General features: G+C 37.6%; 2 protein-coding genes across 8 annotated transcripts; one reads left to right on the top strand and one right to left on the bottom strand.

Moving 5' to 3' along the window:
• Window positions 1–325: 325 nt before the first annotated feature.
• LOC121771674 (alpha-glucosidase 2-like) lies at window positions 326–6,985 on the bottom strand. Of its 7 annotated transcripts, none has more exons than XM_042168510.1 (22): window positions 6,787–6,985; window positions 5,996–6,308; window positions 5,805–5,873; window positions 5,571–5,708; window positions 5,391–5,508; window positions 5,046–5,128; window positions 4,743–4,838; window positions 4,197–4,365; window positions 3,966–4,108; window positions 3,813–3,899; window positions 3,531–3,716; window positions 3,262–3,429; window positions 2,986–3,106; window positions 2,832–2,901; window positions 2,647–2,734; window positions 2,252–2,566; window positions 2,035–2,143; window positions 1,767–1,922; window positions 1,560–1,662; window positions 1,178–1,351; window positions 835–983; window positions 326–695 (listed from the first exon to the last, which is right to left on the bottom strand). In XM_042168510.1, exons 1-22 carry the CDS (start codon window positions 6,963–6,965, stop codon window positions 502–504), a joined length of 3,228 nt encoding a protein of 1,075 aa, XP_042024444.1. In that variant the 5' UTR covers window positions 6,966–6,985; the 3' UTR covers window positions 326–501. The 7 variants fall into 7 exon arrangements, with proteins under 7 accessions (XP_042024444.1, XP_042024446.1, XP_042024445.1 ...); XM_042168512.1 differs by having other exon boundaries at window positions 5,996–6,321; window positions 6,656–6,925; XM_042168511.1 differs by having other exon boundaries at window positions 6,656–6,925.
• Window positions 6,986–11,896: 4,911 nt separating this feature from the next.
• On the top strand, window positions 11,897–21,811 carry LOC121771214 (formin-like protein 14). Its single transcript, XM_042167988.1, has 18 exons — window positions 11,897–12,074; window positions 12,367–12,486; window positions 12,589–13,292; window positions 13,381–13,602; window positions 13,699–15,599; window positions 15,695–15,818; window positions 16,501–16,572; window positions 16,747–16,845; window positions 18,804–18,845; window positions 18,928–19,008; window positions 19,096–19,146; window positions 19,230–19,311; window positions 19,409–19,503; window positions 19,898–19,969; window positions 20,041–20,157; window positions 20,632–20,700; window positions 20,913–20,979; window positions 21,199–21,811. The coding sequence occupies exons 2-18, from the start codon at window positions 12,414–12,416 to the stop codon at window positions 21,414–21,416; spliced, it is 4,089 nt and encodes a 1,362-aa protein (XP_042023922.1). The 5' UTR covers window positions 11,897–12,074; window positions 12,367–12,413; the 3' UTR covers window positions 21,417–21,811.
• Window positions 21,812–23,346: the final 1,535 nt, after the last annotated feature.

Raw genomic sequence — 23,346 nt, 5'->3', positions numbered from 1 at the left:
ACTACAATAATCTTAGAAGGACAAATTTAGCTATGTATTTTTGTATCAGCAGTTTCTGCAGTCCAAATCAAACATAATATAAGTTATCATGGGGTTGCTGTCGGTGTAACCAAACATCGAAGTGAGATATATATCTCACCACACTATCATGTAAAATCAATGTAAGGAGGCTATCTCATATAACACTGTCATTGCAATCAAACGAGGCCTTACTTTACTATTAATAATCTAATTTACAAGACATTTTAGATTTATAGTGATGAAATTAATAAAATTTGCTAGTCAATTGAGACTAATTTATACTACTAAAATTTGATTTGTTCACTTAAGTACAAATTTAACTTACAGAATTTTATTTATTTTGCATATAACGTACAGAATTTCAAAAGTTTCATCCATTATCAGAACATGATAAACATAATATTGGGTTTAAAAGCAGGCGAGCTGAAAACTTATTGATGCATTATAAACTGTTGCGTAAGATCTCCGTCATCCTGGAGTTTATGGCAAACGTATTACCTCGTATCTGTGAGATACTCGAAGAGGAGATTCCTTGGACACCGGCCTGTCTTCTGAGCGAAGCTCCAAATTCACGTTCCCCGTGCCCCAGTGGATTCGACATTTGTGAACTTGTTCGATGCTGAACCTGTTAACTAGGGCTAGCCCAAGGCATCTGTCGACAAGCCTCCATTCGCCTGCAAAAGATCATACTCCATTAATTTTGTACATTGGATTTCTCAGAAAAAGTAGATTAGACTTTATCCGAAGTCGAAGTTTTGGAAATACACCGAAAGTTGCTGATACAAACTATGATTAACCCTAATTCAGACTTACCATTTGGGCGAAGATGCCCTTCAAAAACCTGTTCACCAGACTCCGGCCAAGCCTCGTGGACGACAGATCCATCGATTGCAGTAAAAGACACATATGTTTCAGTTGGATGCAGCAGATTGAACGTTGGGTGCACTCTCAAGCACACGAGCCTGAAAACAGAGTTCGAGACTGCTAGTTGGTAATGGCAGCAGTTAGAATGAAGAACAGAAAATATAATGTACTGAAAGTGACTTGTGGATTGACATCAGCTTGAGGATCAGTTTGGGGATCGATATCAACAATTTCTTACAGAAGCAGAACTTTTTCGTTCATATAAAACCGTTAGTATGATTAGATGAAAAACCTCGAAAATCCTCCAGATCCGGCGCCAACATTGCGAGCTACGATGCTGGAATCGATTTGGACTGTTTTCAAGTTTTCTTTAGGTATGCATATCTGGCGCACAAGGGCTAAACCGCCTCCTATATCACCTTCTAGTTGTAGCGACTCGACTTCTCTTGCCTGCTCCAGATCTCGTCTGTTACACAAAAGTTAGCTCGACTGAGAACGACACATTTTTAAATGAAAGCTTCGATAGACAACTGATAAGCGCTATGATGCAGCTTCACTAACTCTATTTCAGTAATAATAGATATAGGTTTTTATGATCGAAAAACACTTGTATAGATATGAATACAAACGTGTATATATATAATCGACCTAGCGTTATTAATCTAAAAACTTACTCGATGACAGAATACTCCTCCAAGCATCCAGAAGAACGATACTCCAAGCCACTATATTCCTCGTACCCATTGATTTCAACTCGACTATGAAGCCACTGGGTTTCTGCCACACATCCAAGTAGAGTGGGACAAACAGGAACAGCATATTTTGTCAAAAAGCTAAGACAATTGAAAGCAGAAATTAAAACAAAAAATCATGCGCATTACTTGATGGAAGGTGTTCCATGGAAATTATTCTTCCACCAATCCATGGCACGACTTTGAGAGACCAGTCGCCACTTTTGATTTCGACAGGTGTTCTAGATAGTTCTGCTCCTTTGTGTCCAGACATGGTTTCCACGTCTGGAATACGTCTAGCAGTTTCTGCAGCAAACGGGAGACTTCTCAATGTCAATGAAAGGAAAGGAATGGGATTCAAAAGGAAAGAGGACGAGACCGTCACTCTATAGGCATATAATAAGAGCAGATCCATAACCTATACGAGTTCTTAGTTGTTTTTCACCAGCCGCAACCAAATCCGACACTTCCCTCTCCGATGGGAAAGGAATTTTCAGAGCCTCCCCATCAATACCCCACGCATCAATCTATTTTATTTTCACATCAAACCATCAACATGAGAAAACAACGAAATTCAGAGATCATGATGTCTAGATTGTAATTTGTAAGTAACTGGCCATAAGATAGTTACATACCGTTGCACCTTTCCCGAGTAGTAGTTTTACATGTAAGCGACGGTTGGGCCTCTCCCAAGATCCTTCAGTTTTCAAAACCGTCACATTTACTACAGAAGACTGCCGTTCAGCAACATAAGTTGTCAATAAATATCCTCCTTTAGTGTATTCATACCCATCGCCATCATCTTCAAAGAGCGATCCTATGGCTTTATCAGCCTTGTCTAAAGCTACTAACAGCTGTAAATCATCAGTACGATTAGCTTCCCCAACATGCTGATAAGGTGAGGACGCAGGAATGATAGATCCGCCTTGGAGATACAATGCAGGCAAATCCTAGTCAGACAAAGACAGATGATGAGGAAAAGGTACAAATCTTTGAATGGCATTTATTGCTCGAGAAGTAGAATGAATACTGGATGAGAGTCTTCAAAATCAAAACTATGCCAGATTCCTTTTGGCAACTTCTGTTCCATCTCGTATAACTCCTGATCTTGTCCCGTGCTGCAACATAATGAAAGTACCGTATAATTCAGAAGCAGGATTTTTGATCCAGTGTGCGCAACTCTAAAGAGCTATCGCTAAGTGAGAGATTTAGAACCTTGAATATATGAGAAGTGGTCCTAAGAGAAATGAAATTTCTTGTGTCCTTAGCTCCAAATCTTTCGGATCTGACACGTTACGAACCAACTGTTAGGAGAATTTACCTAGTCGTCACGGCTTTTTCTAGTGAATTCATCATAATCAGAACATACCAGCAAAAAATGTAGGAGTTGCCACGGGAATGCCCTTTGTATGAGCCATGTAAAAGAGAGTATATATGTGGGGTAGAAGCCGGTATCGTCTCTTTAGCGCAAGTCGGCAAACCTCCTCACACTGTTTATCATAATTACAGAAAAAAAAAACATCGGCGAATTTCAAATTTCAGGCACTTTAAAAGAAGCCTTATTAGATGCAAATTAAAGCATTCAATTGTAAGTTTGTCAATATATGTTCTAAAAATTTTGTTTAAGAGGGTCGAGAACACAAACCTCTAGCCCGAAAGACCAGGGTTCGTGATCAATAGTGTCGGTCTCAGAGTGACCTCGACAAAAGGGAAACATGGCGCCCACTCCCATCCACCTTCCAAACAGCTTTGGTGTTGCATTACCAGCAAAGCCACCGATATCTGGCCCCGATAGTGGCTGACCACTCAACCCCTGCACACAAGCAGCATTGGTCATCCAAAAAGCTTGTTCTTACACCAAGAAAAAATGCTCGAAATCACAGCTGAATTGTTTCAAATACCCGCAACACTTACCAATTGAACAACCATAGAGATACTCATGTGAAGGTGCTCCCACGTGGAAAGATTATCTCCAGTCCATGTTGCAGCATACCTTTGGCTACCAATGAACCCAGCTCGGGTCAAAACAAAGGGCCGTTTTTGTTCAATTGCTAGTTTCATCCCTTCATATGTAGATCTAGCCATCAGCATACCATAAACCTGAAAAGGAGTAACGAACATCCATGAAGTCAGGAACTGAAATTATAAGTTCCATCAACGTCAATAAGAAACGAGCATTGAGCTAACGAGTAGTACATTGTGATAGTGGGAATGCTTCTGATGGCCACCGAGGTCTTTGTCTCCCCTGTGGACATTGCTCTCCGGCATTGTTTTTGTCAAAGTCTGAGAGAAATAATGTAAGATAACAGAATCAAAAGCTATTTAATGCAAAATAGTTTTTGACTTAACCTTGAAGACAGCTGGCTCATTCATGTCATTCCATATACCATCGACACCATTAGAGATAAAACCTTTTACTAGCTGAGCCCACCATGAACGGGCACTCGATTGTGTGAAATCGGGAAATACACAAGGCCCAGGCCACACATCCCCTAAGTATAGCAGTCGATAATTAGTGAAAATGTATGCTAATGTATGAAGACCGCTTCTTTCTGTGCAAGCATCAAGAGTAATAAGTACCAACAAAAGGTTGTCCATCCGCAGTTTGAACCCAAATGTCTCTTTCCAAACCACTATCATAGACAAAATAACCCGTCTCTCTTTTTATCCCTGGATCTAGCATCCAGATTCCCTTGAACCCATTTTGATGAAGATCAGCTCCTAGAGACTTCGGATCTGGAAATCGCTCCTGCAGAAGAAAAGAAACACATGAAAAGATATTTCTGAATAAAGAAAGTCGATACTGATGCCTCTCCTAGAAACTCAATGGACATGACAAAAATCCGAAATCAAAGGGCAATATAAGAGAAACAGTTTTCGAAATTAGTGTCGAATAGATATGAAATGATGCAATTACTAGATACCATACCATGAACTGTAACCAAATATAATCAAACAACAAAAGGCTGAAAGAGTAGTAAATGGAAATGGTTGAAAATTTTGATTCTTAAGATGCTTGTTTTTCTTGATGTCATAGTCAGCTCTACTTGGTCATCGATTATGTATCTCGTGCTAGCATCGTGGATTACATATTTTGCAAGTATTTAAATGGAAGGTGGAACTTGCCTTGTCAAAAGTGAAACAACGAAAACCATCCATGTAGTCTATGTCCATCCATATGACATCACAAGGTATATCTTTCTCACGAAATGTCTTTGCTATCTGCAGCAGCCAGCAAGAGAAACAAAATGGTCAAATTCCATCAGGTTCGCCACCAAATAAGACTTCATTTATGAAATTTAATGTTTCAATTCCAATGCATGAAGATTAAAATCAATAAATTTCTCACACATGCACAAGCTATAAAAATATACAATGCTTTGATGCAAAAGCAAAGAAAGAAAAATCGAACAGCAAATATGTTTCGACCTCACGAACTCGAGCATCAGAATGGTAGCTCCAGCGGCATTGGTGATATCCTAAGGACCATTTCGGTGGCATAAAAACAGTCCCTGGCAACAAAACCAGGAAAAGGCATCACCAAGCCATGATCAATAAAGACAAAATGGAAAATATAACTAACCAGCACTTGCGATAGTAATATCGACATATTGCAAATTTCAATCATATAATGACAGCAGAGCCAATTCTTAAAAATCAAATATAAAGAACAAAAAAGATTCAATAGGTCAGCTCTACTGGCAGTTTGCTCTATTTGTAACTAGATGAGATATAATGTATGCTTGAAAAGCATGAGGGCAACTTTATATTTACCAACTGCTCGCGAGAAAGAGGCAAGGACATCAGTTGGTGAAGCAAATGGACCAAATGTGATTACAGGATAGGGCGCTGCAGAAATCAGCTTGATGTTTGATTCCTTTCGCAAATCAATCTGTTAAACATCAATACGTCAATACAATTCCCATTTTGTATAAGAAATCAATACACAAGTACCTCACAGCGTCGAGTAGTATCTGCAAGAACTCCTATTGCCTCTCCATTTGGAAGCACCGCCAGAACCCAAGGGTGTGATTGGTACAATGAAGTAGTTCCAGTGCCATAGCCCCACGCATCCGTATTCCAAGTAAATATCTACACAAATATACCGCATATATACATATATATGTAATACATCAACTAACCTCAGAAAGATAGATTATTAAAACAAAAGGCCAATAGTGAGCTTACCCTCTTTCCCGTTCGTTCAAGCTGACCGCTAACTTCTCCAGTTCCATAAAATGAGGTGTTTAGAGGGAACTAATTAACAGCCAAATTGAATCAAAGTATCAGAAAGCTTCAAACATTTTATTCAAAATGTGAATTCCCTAAAACCAAAAAAGATATACATTGCCTTGTAGTATGATGCAAAATTAGATTACCTCTAAATTGACCAGTTGTTGCCCCTCTACACATTCAAAACTGGGAATGAAAGTTGGAACTTTATTGACATTCGCGAGTGGCGTATCCCTGACTCTCGGATTCTGAAACGAAATGCTGGGAAATGCACCATTTCTATCATCTGCAGAACAATCAAAGCGGAACACTCCTTCCTCGAGAATTGGCTCATAAACCATCTTCCCGGTCCGTGCCTCTGATCTCAATGCAGTTTCTTCTTCCCCAATCACCTTCTTTGACATTGCTACTGATCTCTGGTCAATTAACCCCCTTCTAACTTTCACCTTTCTACATGAACTACACCAAGAAACTAACCCAACTTACATGTCATCATAAGTCATTAGAAACAAGTCAAGAAAGGATCAAAATCATAATTTCATAAACTAACACATAAAAGAGTATCAATCCGCTCAGAAAAAAATGGTTCTTCTACTCAATTAAAAAGTAACCCAAAAAAAGATTAAGAAAACACACATATCTGCATATACATATTCTTCTACTCAATACTTAATATAATATCCAAAAAAGAAGAAAAACACACACTCACCGAAACATAGTGTTATTTCTTCTACTCAACAAAATAGTAACCCAAAAAAGAAAGGAAAAACACACTAAAAATTTGGAGGCACATAGCATTTCTTTACCTTAAAGCAAATATGGAGTGTAGATGAAACTACAAGTCACAAAGAAATGCAAAGCACTTCTTCATAGCGTATAAAACAAGTACTCCATTTTGCTGAAAAGACGAAAATCGGAAATGCGGCAGCTTACCGACCTGATCGGAGGAATCAGAGAAAATCCAGGAAGAGGTTTGGGATTGTTACTGAAATGGGATACCAAATTGAAGAGACGTGGAGAATCAATTCTACTATAAATCAGGGACGCGTGTGAGATTGTTGAAGTAGTAGAAGTATAACCGTAGGAAGTAGTGGAGTAGTAGGACGGATTTGACATCGTGGTTCCAGATTGTGATACTCATACTAGTACCATATTTACTTTAAAATGAGTATTACAGTACTAATTTGACAGGTAGAGGCCACGTGTCGGAATTTGGACGGTCCAAATTGATCTCATGACTCCACACATTTTCATCGATTAATTGAACTGCTCAATGTTCTTTCAAATGAATTAAACTACCATTTCCACTTTTTGTGCACGTACACACACAATCTCATACCAAAACTTAACCATTTAAGATATTTATTTATGGTTAGGTTGTGCTCACCCCTTTTTTGTTAATAAAGATATTGTTTTTAGTACGGGATTTAAGAATAGTATGTTAAATGGGTAGTAAATAAAGTAAAAGAGATAAAGAGAGAATAAATTAAAAGAAAAAGTTATTTTTTATTAAAAATAAAAATGACTCAATTTTTTTAAAAGTTCCCAAAATATAAAAATGACTCAATTAACAGGAACATGGGTACTCCCTCCGTTCCTGCAATATGAGTCATATTTGGTCATGACACGAGTTTTAATAAATGTAAATAAAAGTGACTTGAATAAGTTAATAGAATATTTTGTATTAATCTATCTATACGTATATAAAAAGCGAGTTTTAGGATGTTTTGTATAACTATTTCGTGCCAAGGAGGTAAATACAATAAACAAAAATTATTAAATTGGTTAATTGATTACAAATTACAATCATAATCATGTATATAATTGGACGGTTATGGTGATGGGAATTTATGATGAGAAATTATTTCTCTAAGAATGCAACAGCCGTTAAAAAATTTCCTTCATCATTCATTGGAATTTTTAAAAGTGGTTATCGTCATTCGTCAATTACAAGTAACGTAAATAATAATTATGACATGCCCTATAAAGGTTTATCGTGAAGGTCCAAAAGGTTTGTTGCAATTTGTTGTTCCGGTGTCACCGTCCACCGCCTTTCTTTCTGACAAAAGCACTATTTATATTTTCTGTGCAATGAGTTAATAAATCCTAATGGCTTTCATTATGCTGATTAATTTTAATTAGTGTAATGTTAAGTTTAGCAAGTTTTATTGAAAAAATCATTTGGGATTTTATAAATATATTGATATGAGTACTTATTATCTAATTGGGCTATTTCAGAGTAAGAATATTTTGGGCTTTTCATTTTATTTTGGAGTATTTGAATTTAAGCTGTTTCTAATACATATACCTATAAAAAAAATGGTCCAGATGTTTATTTTTTGGCCCATTATTAAATTTTGTCTAAATTATTTAAATATAATAAGAGTAATTGTTTTAAATATAATTCCTATAGTTTTGTAAAGACTAAAGGCCAATTTTGGTCCTTAACATATTGCGATTTATTGATTTTGGTCCAAAACATTATCTTTTGAATTATTCGGTCCATCACAAATAAAAACGGGTCACATTTGGTCCGAATTTGAGGGAACCGTTAAAAAGTTAATGGTCAACGCAAATAAGTGATCCGGTGATGTTGTTTTTGGAGAGCTTGAGGTCGATGAGGGAGGCGCACATGTTGCCGAGCTCCGGAGGGATTCATCCAGTGAGGTCGTTGTGAGAGAGATCTGGGGTTTGCAAATTTTTCAGCGTGCCGAAAGAGGGGATTTCGCCGGAGAGGAAATTCTCCGGCAGAATCAGCTCCACGAGGGCCGAGGCTGGTGCAATTGGAGAAGGACGACGGCGATCCGGAAATCTGATTCCCCGACCAATCGAGGTGAGTGAGGGAGCTGCATTTTTCAATCTTCAAACCGGAGATGGTGCAGGAGACGTTGTTGTAGGATAGATCGAGATATTTGAGCTTATTGATATGGAGGAAGAGATTATCTGGTACAAATCCGATGATGTTGTTGAAGGCAAGATTGACGTACTCAAGACTAGGACAATTGGCGAACATGTTCTCCGGTAAGTGGCTGATGACGCCGGAGAAGGAGAGCTCGAGCTCCTTGACGGAATATGGAATTTAGAGGAGATAAGAGTTGGCGTTGACGACGAAGGAGTTGGCGGAGAGGTTGGGGGAGAGGGCATGTCGAGGGAGGAAAGCGGGGAGAAGGAGATTTGGCCGACGAGATTTAGGGTTCAGATCGAGGGCGGTGACGCGGCGTTGATCGTTGCAGGTGAACGTTAACTTTTAACGGTTCTGTCAAATTCGGACCAAATATGACCTGTTTTTATTTGCGAGGGACCGAATAATTCAAAAGATAATGTTTTAGACCAAAATCAATAAATCACAATATGTTAAGGACCAAGCTAGGTCTTTAGTCTTTTGTAAATGTTAATTTCTCTCTAGATTATAAAATTTATAAAGAATTTTTTATTTGAAATTTAATTATATTTAATTTATATTGATTCGACTAATAATATTTTTTTCTTTTTGTAGTTGATGTTGGTGGATTTGTTGATAGTCTTATTATTTTAAGTGATAGGCCGTTGATCAACATGGTTCGCGTAATGTGAGTTAGATTAGTTTGAATTCGTCAAATTTGAATCCGGGTGGAGATATTTTTTTTGCACTTTGTTGTATATATGGTTAATAGTATTATTTATGTATTAAATTATTTTAGTTTATATCTATGGTATTCTAATTTCTACATTATTTATTTTATATTTTGTTCTTTAATAAAATGTTATATAATGAAAAATATATCTTTGATTTATATAATTCTATCGTGTTATTATTGGTACTCAAAAAATGTGTATTGCACAAGGGTGAGGATGATAAGTTTAATGGATTTGCCTAAAATTAAATGAAATTAGTACTCAAAAAATACTTTATTAAATTTAATGAAAATAATTTATTAAGTTTAATGATTATGACTTAAGTTTAATGGATTTACCTAAAATTTAGAGGATTTGCTCAGGCATGCAAAGATTTAATGGGTTGACGAGGTGGGAATCTGACGACGGCGTCAGCGTCGGCGTCGGTAGGACATAGGCAATCACATAGTGACCAATAACTGAGGCAATATTTGTTTTCCCCTAAATTGTTCTATTCTAATCAATATTTGTTTTCTCTCTTTTAAATTTATATTTAATTAATTGAAATATCATTTATTTATCTAATAAAGATGCTATTATACATTTCTTATAGTAATTAATTAATCTAACGACAACTGAATTAATTATTTGTACATCTAGAGATATAATAAATTGTTTATATATTTTCTAGAATAAATGATGCACTTTGAATATTTTAATTATTGAAAGAAAAGGGTAAAATAAAGCAACGCTAACAATTTTTTATTCGACGCGAAGTTAACCCGATACGGACACGTACGTTTAGGGTTTGAGACCTTATACGGTCGATCCAATAAGAACTCGAAGATTTCGGGTTGAGTTTCGGGATGAGTTAGGGTCAGATTTCTTATGCCCCGTGCATAGCATTGATATTACATGGTTCATTTATTTTATTTTATTTTATTTTACTCCACTTAAATTTTTTTTGTCCATCTCTTTTTTTTATATATTTCGCTCTCATAAATTAAAGTACTAGGCATTGTTTGCCGAATATGAAATGTTTCATTTAAAGTGAGGTGGGAGGAGTGCATTTTTTTTGTTATTGTTTATAATGTTATTAATTGTTTAGAATTCTTATTTTCTAAATTTTTATTAGAATTTATATTCATTATTTGAAAATTTTAGGTCTCGTGCATAGCACGGGTGTTGATACTAGTTTTGAAATAAACCTATAATTTAAAGACCATTTTTATAGTTCACTCAATGAATTAATGGCTTTTTAATATAACACACAATATAAATGATTAGGTTAAAATTTGTTTAATAAGTTATTAGCTTGTAAGATAATACTACTAATAATGATGATAATATTAACAACAACTGTATAAAATAATCAATTCGAGGGACGAGAGATGGTTCAATTTTTGAATACCATAATTTCAATTTGAGAAATAGAGAATAGGACAAGAATAAATATATTTAATTGTTTGATGCTTTGAATATTTTAATCAGAGATAAAACATGATTAATTGACATTGACCGTCAATTTTTAATTGCTTTGTTCAAAATGGACTAAATCCGGACCGTTTTTATTTGTCCATGATACGATAAATCAAAAGATAATGTTATAGACAAAAATCATCATATGTTTAAGACCACAAATGACATTTAGTCTTAATTATAATTAGACCATTATGATAAATACAAAACATTTCACCAATGGTTTAATCTAGTGCAAAAAGTTTTAAGTTAACATATTTCATACAAAAAGTTTACTTAATGTTCGAATTGATACATTCCGTCAAATCTCATCTAACATAGTTACTTCTTTTTATTTTGTTCGTTTTATTCACTCCCAAATTATATCCTAAACTGTTATAAACCTGATATTATTTATATATAATAATCATTGATACAAAATTTCTTCATAATAATCATTGAGACAATTTTTTTCTGATTCCAACTAGAAATACAACTATAGTTGTTAATCTAAAAATTTCTGATGACAATCATCTTATCAAGAAATGATTAATAAATTTACCAGTATCTAACTAATGCAACCAAGCTAAGCAACAAAATCACCATGTACTATCTTCTTGTTGAATTCAATTAAAAAAAACAAGTAGGAAGCAAATAAAATACAGAAGAAAAGTAGGAAGAAAACGGTCATGGAAAAAAAATAACGATGTTATAAGATTTGATAGAATGAGAATATTAATTTGGAATATTAAATAAACCGGTTATAAAAAATATAGTATAAACTTAAAACTTTTTATATTAAACTGAAACATTAATAAAATATATTTTGTATATGCCATTTAATTACCCCAATTTTTTCACTTACAAATGCTGTTTTGCCCAAAATAATGCGTAATCTTCTTTATGGAAAATAGGTACAAGCAACCGAAGCGCGGCGTACAACTTATTCACCGCCCACATTCAAATCCTGGCTGAATAGTATTCCCCTCGAATTGAATTTCAAATTGGTCCAGAAATTTTTTAAAAATCAACAATCAAATAATGAAAAATTGAGACGACACCACACACTGCCGTCAGACGCCGCATTATCAGCTCATCGCCACCATATCCGGCGTTTCTGGACACCTCCGCCGCTGCTCAATCGTCCAGTCAATCTCCCCCCATCCGTATCTGGTTAAATTTCATTATCATTTTTTGTTGGATATATACCTAGTTTATTTGGTAATTCTGGGGTTTGTGTTGGGATTTTTGAGTTGTGAGTTCACTAAGGCTCTGTGCAGTGATAGGTTTGAGTTTATACGTAATCGCCATCAATTATGAATGCAAAATTTTAGGCAATCCTGTTTACAGTGCATATTTTTTTAGAGATTAGTGAAATTTGTCAATTCTCCCAAGTATATATTTCTACTGTGTAACTGGGGAGAGTTAATGTCTAGTGAATTCATTTATGTTTCGCCATTTTCAGGTGTAGATTGAATTGTATTTTTACGGAGGATTGATTATTATTGAAATATGTCATTACTAAGTAGATTCTTCTACAAAAGACCTCCAGACGGTTTGCTCGAACTTTCAGACAGAGTATACGGTATTTTGGTTCATTACATACTGTTTTCAGTTATATTAGTCTCCATCAGCTTTTGTTTTTATATGTATATGTATTTATGGAAGCAAATGCTACATTGTGCAGTTTTTGATTCCTGCTTCTCAACTGAAGTACTGCCAGAGGATATATACCGACTTTACTTGCACGAAATCATTAATGAGTTACATGAAGAATTCCCAGAATCCTCATTTCTTGCATTTAATTTTCGGGAAGGAGAGAAGAGGAGCCAGTTTGCAGAGATTTTATGTGAATATGATGCCACTGTTATGGATTATCCAAGGCAGTATGAGGGTTGCCCCTTGCTGCCGCTATCTTTAATTCATCATTTTCTTCGCGCGAGTGAGAGTTGGCTATCTCTTGGGAATTTCCAAAATGTGGTGTTGCTCCATTGTGAAAGAGGAGGTTGGCCACTACTTGCTTTTGTTTTATCTAGCTTCTTGGTTTTTAGGAAGTTGCATAGTGGTGAAAGAAAGACTCTTGAAATGGTTTATCGTGAAGGTCCAAAAGGTTTGTTGCAGCTATTATCCCCGTTGAATCCGTTTCCATCTCAGCTTAGGTACCTCCAATACATATCAAGAAGAAACATATCCCCCGAGTGGCCTCCGCCTGAGAGGCCTCTATCATTAGACTGTATCATTCTTCGTTCAATTCCAAGGTTTGATAATCAGAAAGGGTGCAGACCGATTATCCGTGTTTTCGGTAGAAATCTCCTTAGTAAAGATGGACTATCAACCCAAATGCTTTATTCCATGCATAAGAAGGGCAGACATGTTCGTCATTATCGCCAAGTAAGAATTTTGATCCTTAATTTTCTTGGTAGTATCCAAATAAGTTCTATAGCATTCTTAATTTTGGGTATGCTGGAATTCTATGCAGAAAGATAGTGATGTCATCAAGATTGATATACAGTGTTTAGTGCAAGGGGATGTGGTATTGGAATGCGTCCACTTTGACTTAGATCCAGAAAGGGAAGTTATGATGTTCCGTATTATGTTCAATACAGCTTTTATTAGGTCTAATATATTGATGCTCAACTCTGAGAACTTGGATATCCTTTGGGACTCAAAGGCCAGGTTTCCTAAAGGCTTTAGGGCTGAGGTAAATTTTCATTTCATTGGCAGATAGTTTAATTAGTGATTAAGCTACATAATTCAACAAACTTTGTTTTCTAACATATTTGATGTGCAAGGGCAGGTGCTATTTGGAGACGTTGAGAGCCGCTCTCCCCCCAAGGCTCATACGCCAGTGTTGAATGGAGAGGAGAAAGGTGGACTGCCCATTGAAGCTTTTTCCAGGGTGCAAGAGTTTTTTAATGGTGTGGATTGGGTTGATAATAATGATGATGCTGCATTATGGTTACTTAAGCAGTTAACTGTGTTGAATGATGTCAAAGATTTGTCGATGCTGAGGAGGATTAGTGGTTATTCATCACCTCTTGATTCTGAAGAAGAAAACAATGCTTCCAGCATTGCTGATAGTCTTGATTTACTGGACGCAGAGAAAGCCATTGCACCCGACTTCAATTTGCTGGATGATCGTTCATCTTTCGATTCTACTTTAGAGGATGCCTCTGAACTCAGGACCTATGATAATCAAATTAAGCCAATAAGGTCGGCCCCTACTGATCTTATCCAGTCTCTGACTACTGATGACAGGCAGTTAGATTCTCATGCTATTCGTGAAACTTCAGTGGAAATGGAAAGTTCAGATGCTGAACTTTTAATTAATCTTCAGCCACCATTGCAAACCTCCTCGTCTTCTGATTCTGTTACAGGGCATTCTCAACTATCTATCACTAATAGCAAGGAACTTCCTTCATCTTCTCCCACTGGTTCGTCTGAAGGGCTGCTACTGCCAGCTCCTTTTTCACATGATAGTTCTATGGACATCCCCTCTCATCCACCACCTCATTCTTTAATCAGTTCCCGTAATACCGTACAACCACCACCACCTCCTCCTCCACTACCTTGTATTCATGCTCCAGCAATAGATCCACCTTCTCGTGGTTCAGTCACAATCCCTCCTCCACCACCACCTCCTCCTCCTACAAATAGTGGTTCAGTAGTTTCTCCACTTCCACCTCCTACACCAAAAACAGCTCCACCACCACCACCACCACCACCACCTCCACCTCCGAGGTCAACAGCATCCCCACCTCAACCACCACCTCCAACTCCCAAGCCAACAACATCCCCGCCTCCACCACCACCACCACCACCTGTTAATCCTTCCGGTGGTGTGTTAATAGCAACTTCACCTCCAACACCACCTCCCCTGCCGCCACCTTCAAGTCGTGATGTATTAGCAGCTCCACCTCCACCTCCACCTCCACCTCCACCATTGCTAGGACATGGTTCAGCACCTGCTCCACCTCCACCCCCACCTCCGCCTCTTCCTGGATGTAGTCCACCTCCACCTCCACCTCCACCTCCTCCGCTTCCTGGGAATGGTCCAACACATGCTCCACCCCCACCTCCGCCCGCTCCTCCTCTACCTCCACAACTGCCTTCTCGTAGTTCAGGAGCAACTCCACCTGCACCACCACCTCCTCCTTCAAGTCGTGGTTCAGCACCTGTCCCACCTCTGCCACCTCCTCCAGCCCGTGGTTCAGCACCTGTCTCACCTCCGCCACCTCCTCCAGTCCGTGGTTCAGCCCCACCTCCACCACCTCCACCTCCTGGTCGTGGTTTAGCTCCTGCCCCACCTCCACCACCTCCTGGCCGTGTTTCAGCTCCTGCCCCACCTCCACCACCTCCTGGCTGTGTTTTAGCTCCCGCCCCACCCCCACCACCTCCTGGACGTGGCTCAACTCCTGCTCCACCTCCACCACCTACTGTTCCAGGTGCAGCACCTCCTCCACCTCCAGGTCATGGTTTACGATCTGCTCCTCCACCTCCTGGAGGAAAGAGCTCCAGTGTACCTCCACCTCCAGCTTTAGGAAGAGGCAGAGTTTTGCCCTCAGCGAAAGGAAGAAGTGCTAGTTCTTCAATCCCCCCTAAGAAAACTTCCCTGAAGCCCTTACATTGGGTGAAAGTTACTCGAGCAATGCAAGGGAGCTTGTGGGCTGATGCTCCAAAACAAGATAGTCAGTCAAAGTGGGTGTATCCCAATCTTCCTAGTCCTACGTTAATTATATTAATTCACCTTGACCTTAGGAAACATCTAATCGAACATTGTTAATTTTTTGTAGGGCACCTGAAATTGATATTTCTGAACTTGAGAGCCTTTTCTCAGTGGCTTCTGCTTCAGATGGTGCTAACAAAGGTGCAGGCGCACGTGGTTCCAAAATAAATAAGCCAGAAAAAGTGCAATTGGTATTACATTCATTCAACTTAGTAGCTGTGTCGGTCATTGCCTACTTCTTGTTGTAAACTTGAAGAAATGTCATTTGCTTCATTTTTCTTGATTTACCTGAGTGTTATCTGATTACGTAATATTTAGAATAGCAAAAACAAAAGAATCAAAGAATGATTGTTGAGTTAACCAGCATCATTCTTTCAAGGACTGCAAAAAATCTTACCATTTCTATTCATTTATTTTAGTGAAAAAAACATTACCTCACATCTTTGGCAGTCTCCTGTTAGTCCATATAAAGAGCTTAGAGACATGCATCCATTATGAGAAGCTATATAAAACCAAAATTAGAATACATAATATCCAAATCTATGATTAACAGGAGCAGGGTATGTGAACCTGGCCAAAAATGAAAAATAAAACTCTAATTTGAGTTCAGATTTTCGTGTTGAACTGTAACACTTCAGATTGATAATCACATGCTGATAGACAGGTGACTAAATAACAAAGAGCAATTCAATTGAAAAAGGTTAAGTAAAATTAGAAGAAAGCTAAGTCATGGGAAAAGTGACGTTAAATGATAAATCATCTTCCTGTTTGTTAGTTGTGTTGCATCTCTGTGACATTGAATGATAAATTATCTTCCTGTTTGGTTCTTGTTTGGTTCTTTATTAGTTTAATTCAGTGTTTTACCCTGCCCAGGTTGATTTGCGTAGAGCCTATAACTGTGAAATCATGCTCACGAAAATTAAGATACCCCTTCCAGATATGAATGTAAGTTCTTGATATCATCCTCTCATTTGCGAATAATTTGATTTGTCGCCTAAGTAGATGGTTGCAATAGGCCTTATATTCTTATTTCATTACCGAAACTGAAATTCCTTTTCAACCAAGAAAACTATATGTGCAAATTATTATTTTTTTCACTTTATTTTTTCATTTTAATAGAATGCCATCCTGGCTTTGGATTCCTCTGCATTGGACATTGATCAAGTTGAAAATCTTATAAAATTCTGTCCTACTAAAGAAGAAATGGAGACACTAAAGGTATTATTCTTCCCCTCCCCCTTTCTCTCTGTGGGTGTCAAGCTATGTCCATACGTTTTACAAAATGTATCATGTTAGCTTATACTGTCTTTGAAATTTATATCTATACTTTTATTATTTTGTTATTTGTGAATTTAAAACAAAGAAAAGGAGCTGTTGTGTACCCATGGATATATCAGGACCAAATTTGGACACAATAATGAAGGATCCAGTGCCAGTTATCGAATTAATGCCTGATAGACATGGATGTCTTCAGAAAAATGAATCAAAACCATGTGGAGTTCTTATTGTCTCGAGTATTTCCATTGAAGTATTGACAACATTTTGATAAATAGATTGAAGTAAGAAGAGGGGGGGGGGCATTCATTTTGAGACAGTTGTGATTTATTAGCACACATATGCATTGGATACTTGTGGTGACTGTGTATATCTATGCGTACTAGTTTATGTATACATTTCCATTGCACAATATAATTGTGAAAGTATGTAAAAAAACATATACTTTGGGAGTGAATTTTCTGTGTATTCATTAACTAGATGGCCTGTATATATAAAAGATATGCTAATGTTTTAAAGGAAGAAATTCATTAAATTAAGCTTATACAATTCTGCCAAGGTATACCGTATATCCAAATGTCTAACAATATTAAAATTGAACACCATGGTTTGAAGATAATTTCCCTGGATACTCTATATTCCTGGGAATAGCATATGCTTTTCAGCATTGGCATCACATGACTTCAATTTAAAAAAAAAGCAGCAAACAGAAGATGTATTATGTCATATGCATGTGCAATGTTATTAAAAAGCGGCCATGGCGCCGCCGTGGCGCCATTGCGTGGCGGGTTTCGGAAAAAACGCCATCGCCGCGAGCTGCCACAAAACTTTTTTATGGCGACCGCCATTTGCCGCCATGAGTGAGGCGCCATGGCGGTGCCATGGCAGTTATGGCGTCACTTTTGGTTGGGCTGCCCCAAACCTCAGCCCAATTACCAAATAACACGGCCCAAATGATTTTTAACCCTTAACCCGGCCCAAACCCGGCCCAAATAATGAAATAAAATGCCAATTAAGTCAAAATCTAGGGGTTTTTTTATAGTATCTCTTTCCCTCTCAAACAAACCCAACCTGCTGCGCCCCCAGTCCCATTGCCCTAGTCACGTCGCCGCTGCCCGCCGCCGGTCCGCCGTCGCCCGCCGGTTTCGTTGGAGGACGATGATATCGATGAGGATGAGGATAACTATCTTGTGGAGGATGACTATGTTGGGGATGGTGATGATTGAGGATGGTTTTAATTTAGATTTGATATGTATTATGAATTTGTGATGATGACTTTATATTTTTATTGTTGAACTAAGACTTATTATGGTAGGCATATTATATAATTGCTTATGACTTTATGCTTTATTTATTGTTTTAATAGTTGATAACTTGATATATTACAATTTTTTATTATTTTCTAATTTTTTGAATTTATATATACATATATTACTAATATTTTATTAATTTATTTATCGACCGCCATATCCCGCCATACTGATACGCCATATCCCTGTGGCGGTTTTTGGGCTCACCGCCGTAAGCCGCCATACGCCATCCATAACATTGTGCATGTGTATATCTCTCTTATCTAAACCTAATACAATATAAATGCATATTAGTGATGAATATGTATGTACAATATAATGTACTGTATTTAACAAATTTCCTCCGTTACAAGTGTGTGCCTGCAAGATCCCATTAGTTTGAAATTTTTTCTTAAGAGGGTCGAGACAAATAGGCCCTGAGAAACAACCAAAATCTGATTTAAATTAATCCCAGAAAACTAATGAGGTTCCAAACCCGTGAAAGTTTATCAATTGTACCCATATCTGAACTATCTATACCCGTTTGTTTAACTCTTTCCTTCACATTAGCATAGTGTACTTTTTTCCTTTCTTATATTCCTTTCCTTCCAGAATTACAGCGGGGACAAGGAGATGCTAGGAAAGTGTGAACAGGTTCAAGATTTTCTTGGTTACTTTATAGAATTGCTATATAATGTTTTATCATTTACTAACAATTGCGCTTCAAATATTTCAGTTTTTCCTGGAACTAATGAAAGTTCCACGAGTTGAATCCAAATTAAGAGTATTTGCTTTCACAATAACTTTTAATACTCAGGTGCATACGTTTATATATGCTTGACACAGTTTTTAACTACAAACTTCATTGTTGATTGTTGACTATATAACTAGTTTCATTCTTCAGGTGAAGGACCTAAGAGTTAACTTGCACACAATCAATGATGCTGCTAGGGAGGTACTTTAATATTTGCTTGAATTTTTTCACCTGTGAATATATGCGGTATCATCCATATCTTTCTCATTCTTCAATTTTTGTAGGTTAAGGAGTCTGTGAAGTTACGAAAAATCATGCAAACAATCCTTACACTGGGAAATGCACTAAACCAGGGTACAGCTAGAGGTATACGATGCTATAAAAGCTCCTATATTGTTGATATATTCCTTTTCAATTCTAATATCTTGAAGTGCAACTCATCCTCTAATAACTTGCACCGCAGGCTCTGCTATTGGATTCAAGTTGGATAGTCTTCTTAAACTTTCTGATACTCGTGCAAGAAATAACAAAATGACCTTAATGCATTACCTATGTAAGGTAGAGTTCTATTTGTAATTGCAATGTCTCTTGCACCTTAGGAGGTGTTTGCCTATCAGGTTTTGAGGTGGAGGAAAGGAAATGGAAATGGAAGACAATTGGTTGTAGGTTAAACATGGAATAATAAATGAATAATTTCATAATCCATTTCCTGGTGGTCAAGTGAGCCTCTATCATTTGCGGGAATTGTAGTTGTTGATTGTAGGCAACCTAACCATGTGTTGATTAGTGGGGTCTTGTCATAAAGAAGGTTATTGATCCTACCTCTCTTTTGATGCTGGATCTGTTGGTAGTATTCAATGAATCTGTTTTTGCTGCATTTCTCAAATGATGTAACTTCATAGCTCCTTATTCGCGATTACTATGGTTTTCTCAACTTTCTATCTGTTTTTAGATCCTGTCTGAGAAGATGCCAGAGTTGCTAGACTTCAGTAAGGATCTTGGACATTTGGAACCAGCATCCAAGGTTGGTCGGATGAATTCTAGTGAATATGTAACTATGCCTGCTGCTTATTAATCCTATTGCGGCTTCACCAGATACAATTAAAGACTCTGGCTGAAGAAATGCAAGCTGTTAGCAAAGGCCTTGAGAAGGTTGAACAGGAACTAGCTGCAGCAGAGAATGATGGTGCTGTATCCTCTGGCTTTCGGAAGGTCAGAATGCATAATGTTTTGAAACATTCTCATCCTCAATGACTAAAATTGCTACTTGAACCCAACCTCCTGTCTTTATGAATACATAAGAAGTTTCCTCATTGTGTTTTACAGCATAGAGATAAATATAATGACTTGAGTGCATGGGTAAATTCTCTCAAACAATCGAATGTATTGAAATTCCACTCATGGTTTTGTGTCACTTGGTATCCTTCATCCTTGGTGGCATTCCACCTTGATATTATTTTTAGGAGGGATGGAGTAATTATTTTTATATACATACATCTTTATTTTTTATAAAGGCTTGATCTATGTTGTCATCTATAGGAGCCTGCATGTTTGCAATCATTAGCAAATAATCTGCAGTAATGGCTCTGATGATGAGCTCACTAGCCTGCATATTAGTGTTTAGATGTCATATGCATTTTAAACCCTATGTGTAAAGTTGGGGAATTGCTGAACTGGCTTTAACAGGTGTTAACAAGTTTCCTCCATACTGCTGACGCGGAAGTTAGGTTACTTGTCAACCTTTACTCTGAAGTGGTGAGCTCTATTTGTTATTTCTAATGCTTCTTTAACATATTTCTTTTGGAATTCACCTTGTGATCTGAGGTGAGATCAATTGTTATTGCCTGCTTTGAAATGGGGAGCTTAAGTGTTGCTCCTATTTCTGATGCGGCTTGGGCCAATGCGTTGTTTGGTTTTATTTTGTTTTTACTAATAAAAATCTGTAATAATAACAATGTAATTCACAGGGGAGAAATGCAGATTCACTGTCAAAGTATTTTGGTGAAGACCCAGCAAGATGTCCCTTTGAGCAAGGTTTGGGACAATTTAGTTTTCCTGTATCGTTGACATCTATGCATCTTTGTTCGTTATTTCTGGGTTCTACTTGGTCATTTTGCTTATTGTATCCCAAGTGAAGGCATGAATTATCCCAATAACAAAAAAAGGGGATGTGACTATTGCTTGGCGTAAGTAAACGGAGAACAGAGTAGTATTCCGCCTTGTTAAACTATATCTGTGGTTTTGTCTCTGCAGTGACTCAAACTCTAGCAGTCTTCACCAAGCTGTTCAATAAGGCTCATGATGAAAATGAGCAGCAGGCAGAAGCTGAAAAGAAGAAACTAGAGAAGGAAGCACTCAAGGAACAAGTATCAACTAATTCTCCTGCGTGGAAGGACTCGCCTGCAAGGAAAGAAGGCATAGATGCTCTTCGTGCAAAAATAAACGCTTGTAATCAGAAACAAGCTTCTTGATGCGCGGACCAGCAGGTATTGCTTTTGGTGTCATCCCTTTCGTGCAATATCTCAACATGTTGCTCTGCCGGGTTGGCATCAGTGAGTTTAGCATGCATCCGAGGTTGATTCATCTCTCAGATGAATAAATCGTGGGTTGACTGGCTCTGCAGCGGGGCTATTGCTTGTTGGTAGGAGCATTATTTGCCAAATGTAGAAATTGTACATTGTTATTGCTACAATCTGCGTAGAGGAGGCAGAGATTTTGGGAGGCAATTCAATTGTTTGAATCAATTGGCAGATATATATCTACTCTTTGTACATAACATATCCTTTTTTTCTAAAGAGAAATGTACGGAATGGGTATGTGATATAGTAGATTTATAAGGAGTATATGTATTGAATTTGTTACTGAATCACGTCTCATTTTTTAGTATTGCTCATATTTGAAAGAATATCGATCATATTGTTCATATTTGAAATATAAATTTAATTTCAGTTCTTGGTAATGCATTAATCGTACACTGTTACTTCTTCACCAAAAAAAATGATAATTTTAATCATGACATAGAAATAACATATCAAAACCCTGAACAAACCCTCCTTCCTGGCATCTGATGCTACAGACTGATTAAATGAAGAAATGAGCGTTATCAAATTTTAAAAAGTTGTATTTGCCTTTCTAGTCCCTCATCTCTTGATATTTTTCATTTCTACGGCAGGCTAGTAGTAAACATGCACAAACTGAAACTGAACCGGACCGCCGGTTAACCGGTGGTTCGGAACCGAAACCGGGGCCGGCGGTTCGGCGGTTCAAAACCGCCAGTTCACCGGTTTGAACCGGCGGTTCAGCGGTTCCAACGGTAGGATTCCGTCTATGGCGTAGGTTTTCAGGCTAGGTGTGCAGATAAACCGACTGTTTTCGACAAAAACCGCCGGTTTCCGACGGTTCAGAACCTTTTTCAGGTGACAGTGTATAGGCCTGAAAACCGGTCAGAAACCGTGGACTGAACCGCCGGTTCAGGCGGTAAACCGGCCGAAATTTGAAATTTGAACCTTTTTTTTGTTCTTCCAATTTTACTCCTATAAATACCCCACTCCCCACATCATTTTTACTCACCACATTCTTGTGTTAACAAGGATTTCCTTCTCAATCTCAATTTCTCTATTCTCTATCCTCATTCTCTCTAATTGCTCAAGTTGTTTACTACTATATTTGTTGTTGTGTTCGTAATTTACCATTTATTCAATACTCCATATTCCATACTACTTTCATTTTGTATTATGTCTTCTTCTCGTAGTGGACCGGGACGTGGTGATTGGGGCAAAGGAATTTCCCAAGATCAAAGTAGTCGTCCCCAAAAATCAAAGCTACCTAGTCGTCGAGAAGTTATGGAAGAGGTTTCCCGAGTGGCTGCAGAACGCATGCAAGTAAGTTCTAAAAAATAAAATTATTTTTACAATTCATAATTTCATAAGATTGAGTTTTTTAATTATTTTTTTTGTGTTCCTAATTAAAACTTCAACTTATATAATATTTATAGATAGAAGAAGATCATAGGACCGCCATGCTACTCGCTCAAATGCATCAAGGTGGGGGGCGGTGGTAGTTCCGTGCAACAAGATGACGAGTACGACGTGGCTATATCGTCGGACTCGGACAACAATGATGATAGATCTCGTTCTCGTATTCCGTCTAGCACCGGCGGAAATGAGGACATGCCTCCCCCTGATCCACCCACTAAAAAAACATTGAAATTTGATATTTTTGTTAAACACTACAAGAAGGTCCTGGTGGTAATTTCAAGTTCTAATGATCCGCTCTCTCAAGAAGAGACATCAGCGTTTCATGCATATTGTAACTATTGTGATAAAGTCTACAAATTTGTGAGTGGTGGGGGATATGACACCCTCCGTCGTCATTTGGTGACAAAGCATCCGGTAGAATGTG

The sequence above is a fragment of the Salvia splendens genome, chromosome 16 (genome assembly GCF_004379255.2).
Source record: "Salvia splendens isolate huo1 chromosome 16, SspV2, whole genome shotgun sequence".
Lineage (NCBI taxonomy): Eukaryota > Viridiplantae > Streptophyta > Magnoliopsida > Lamiales > Lamiaceae > Salvia > Salvia splendens.
This window is presented reverse-complemented; position numbering and strand designations above follow the sequence as displayed.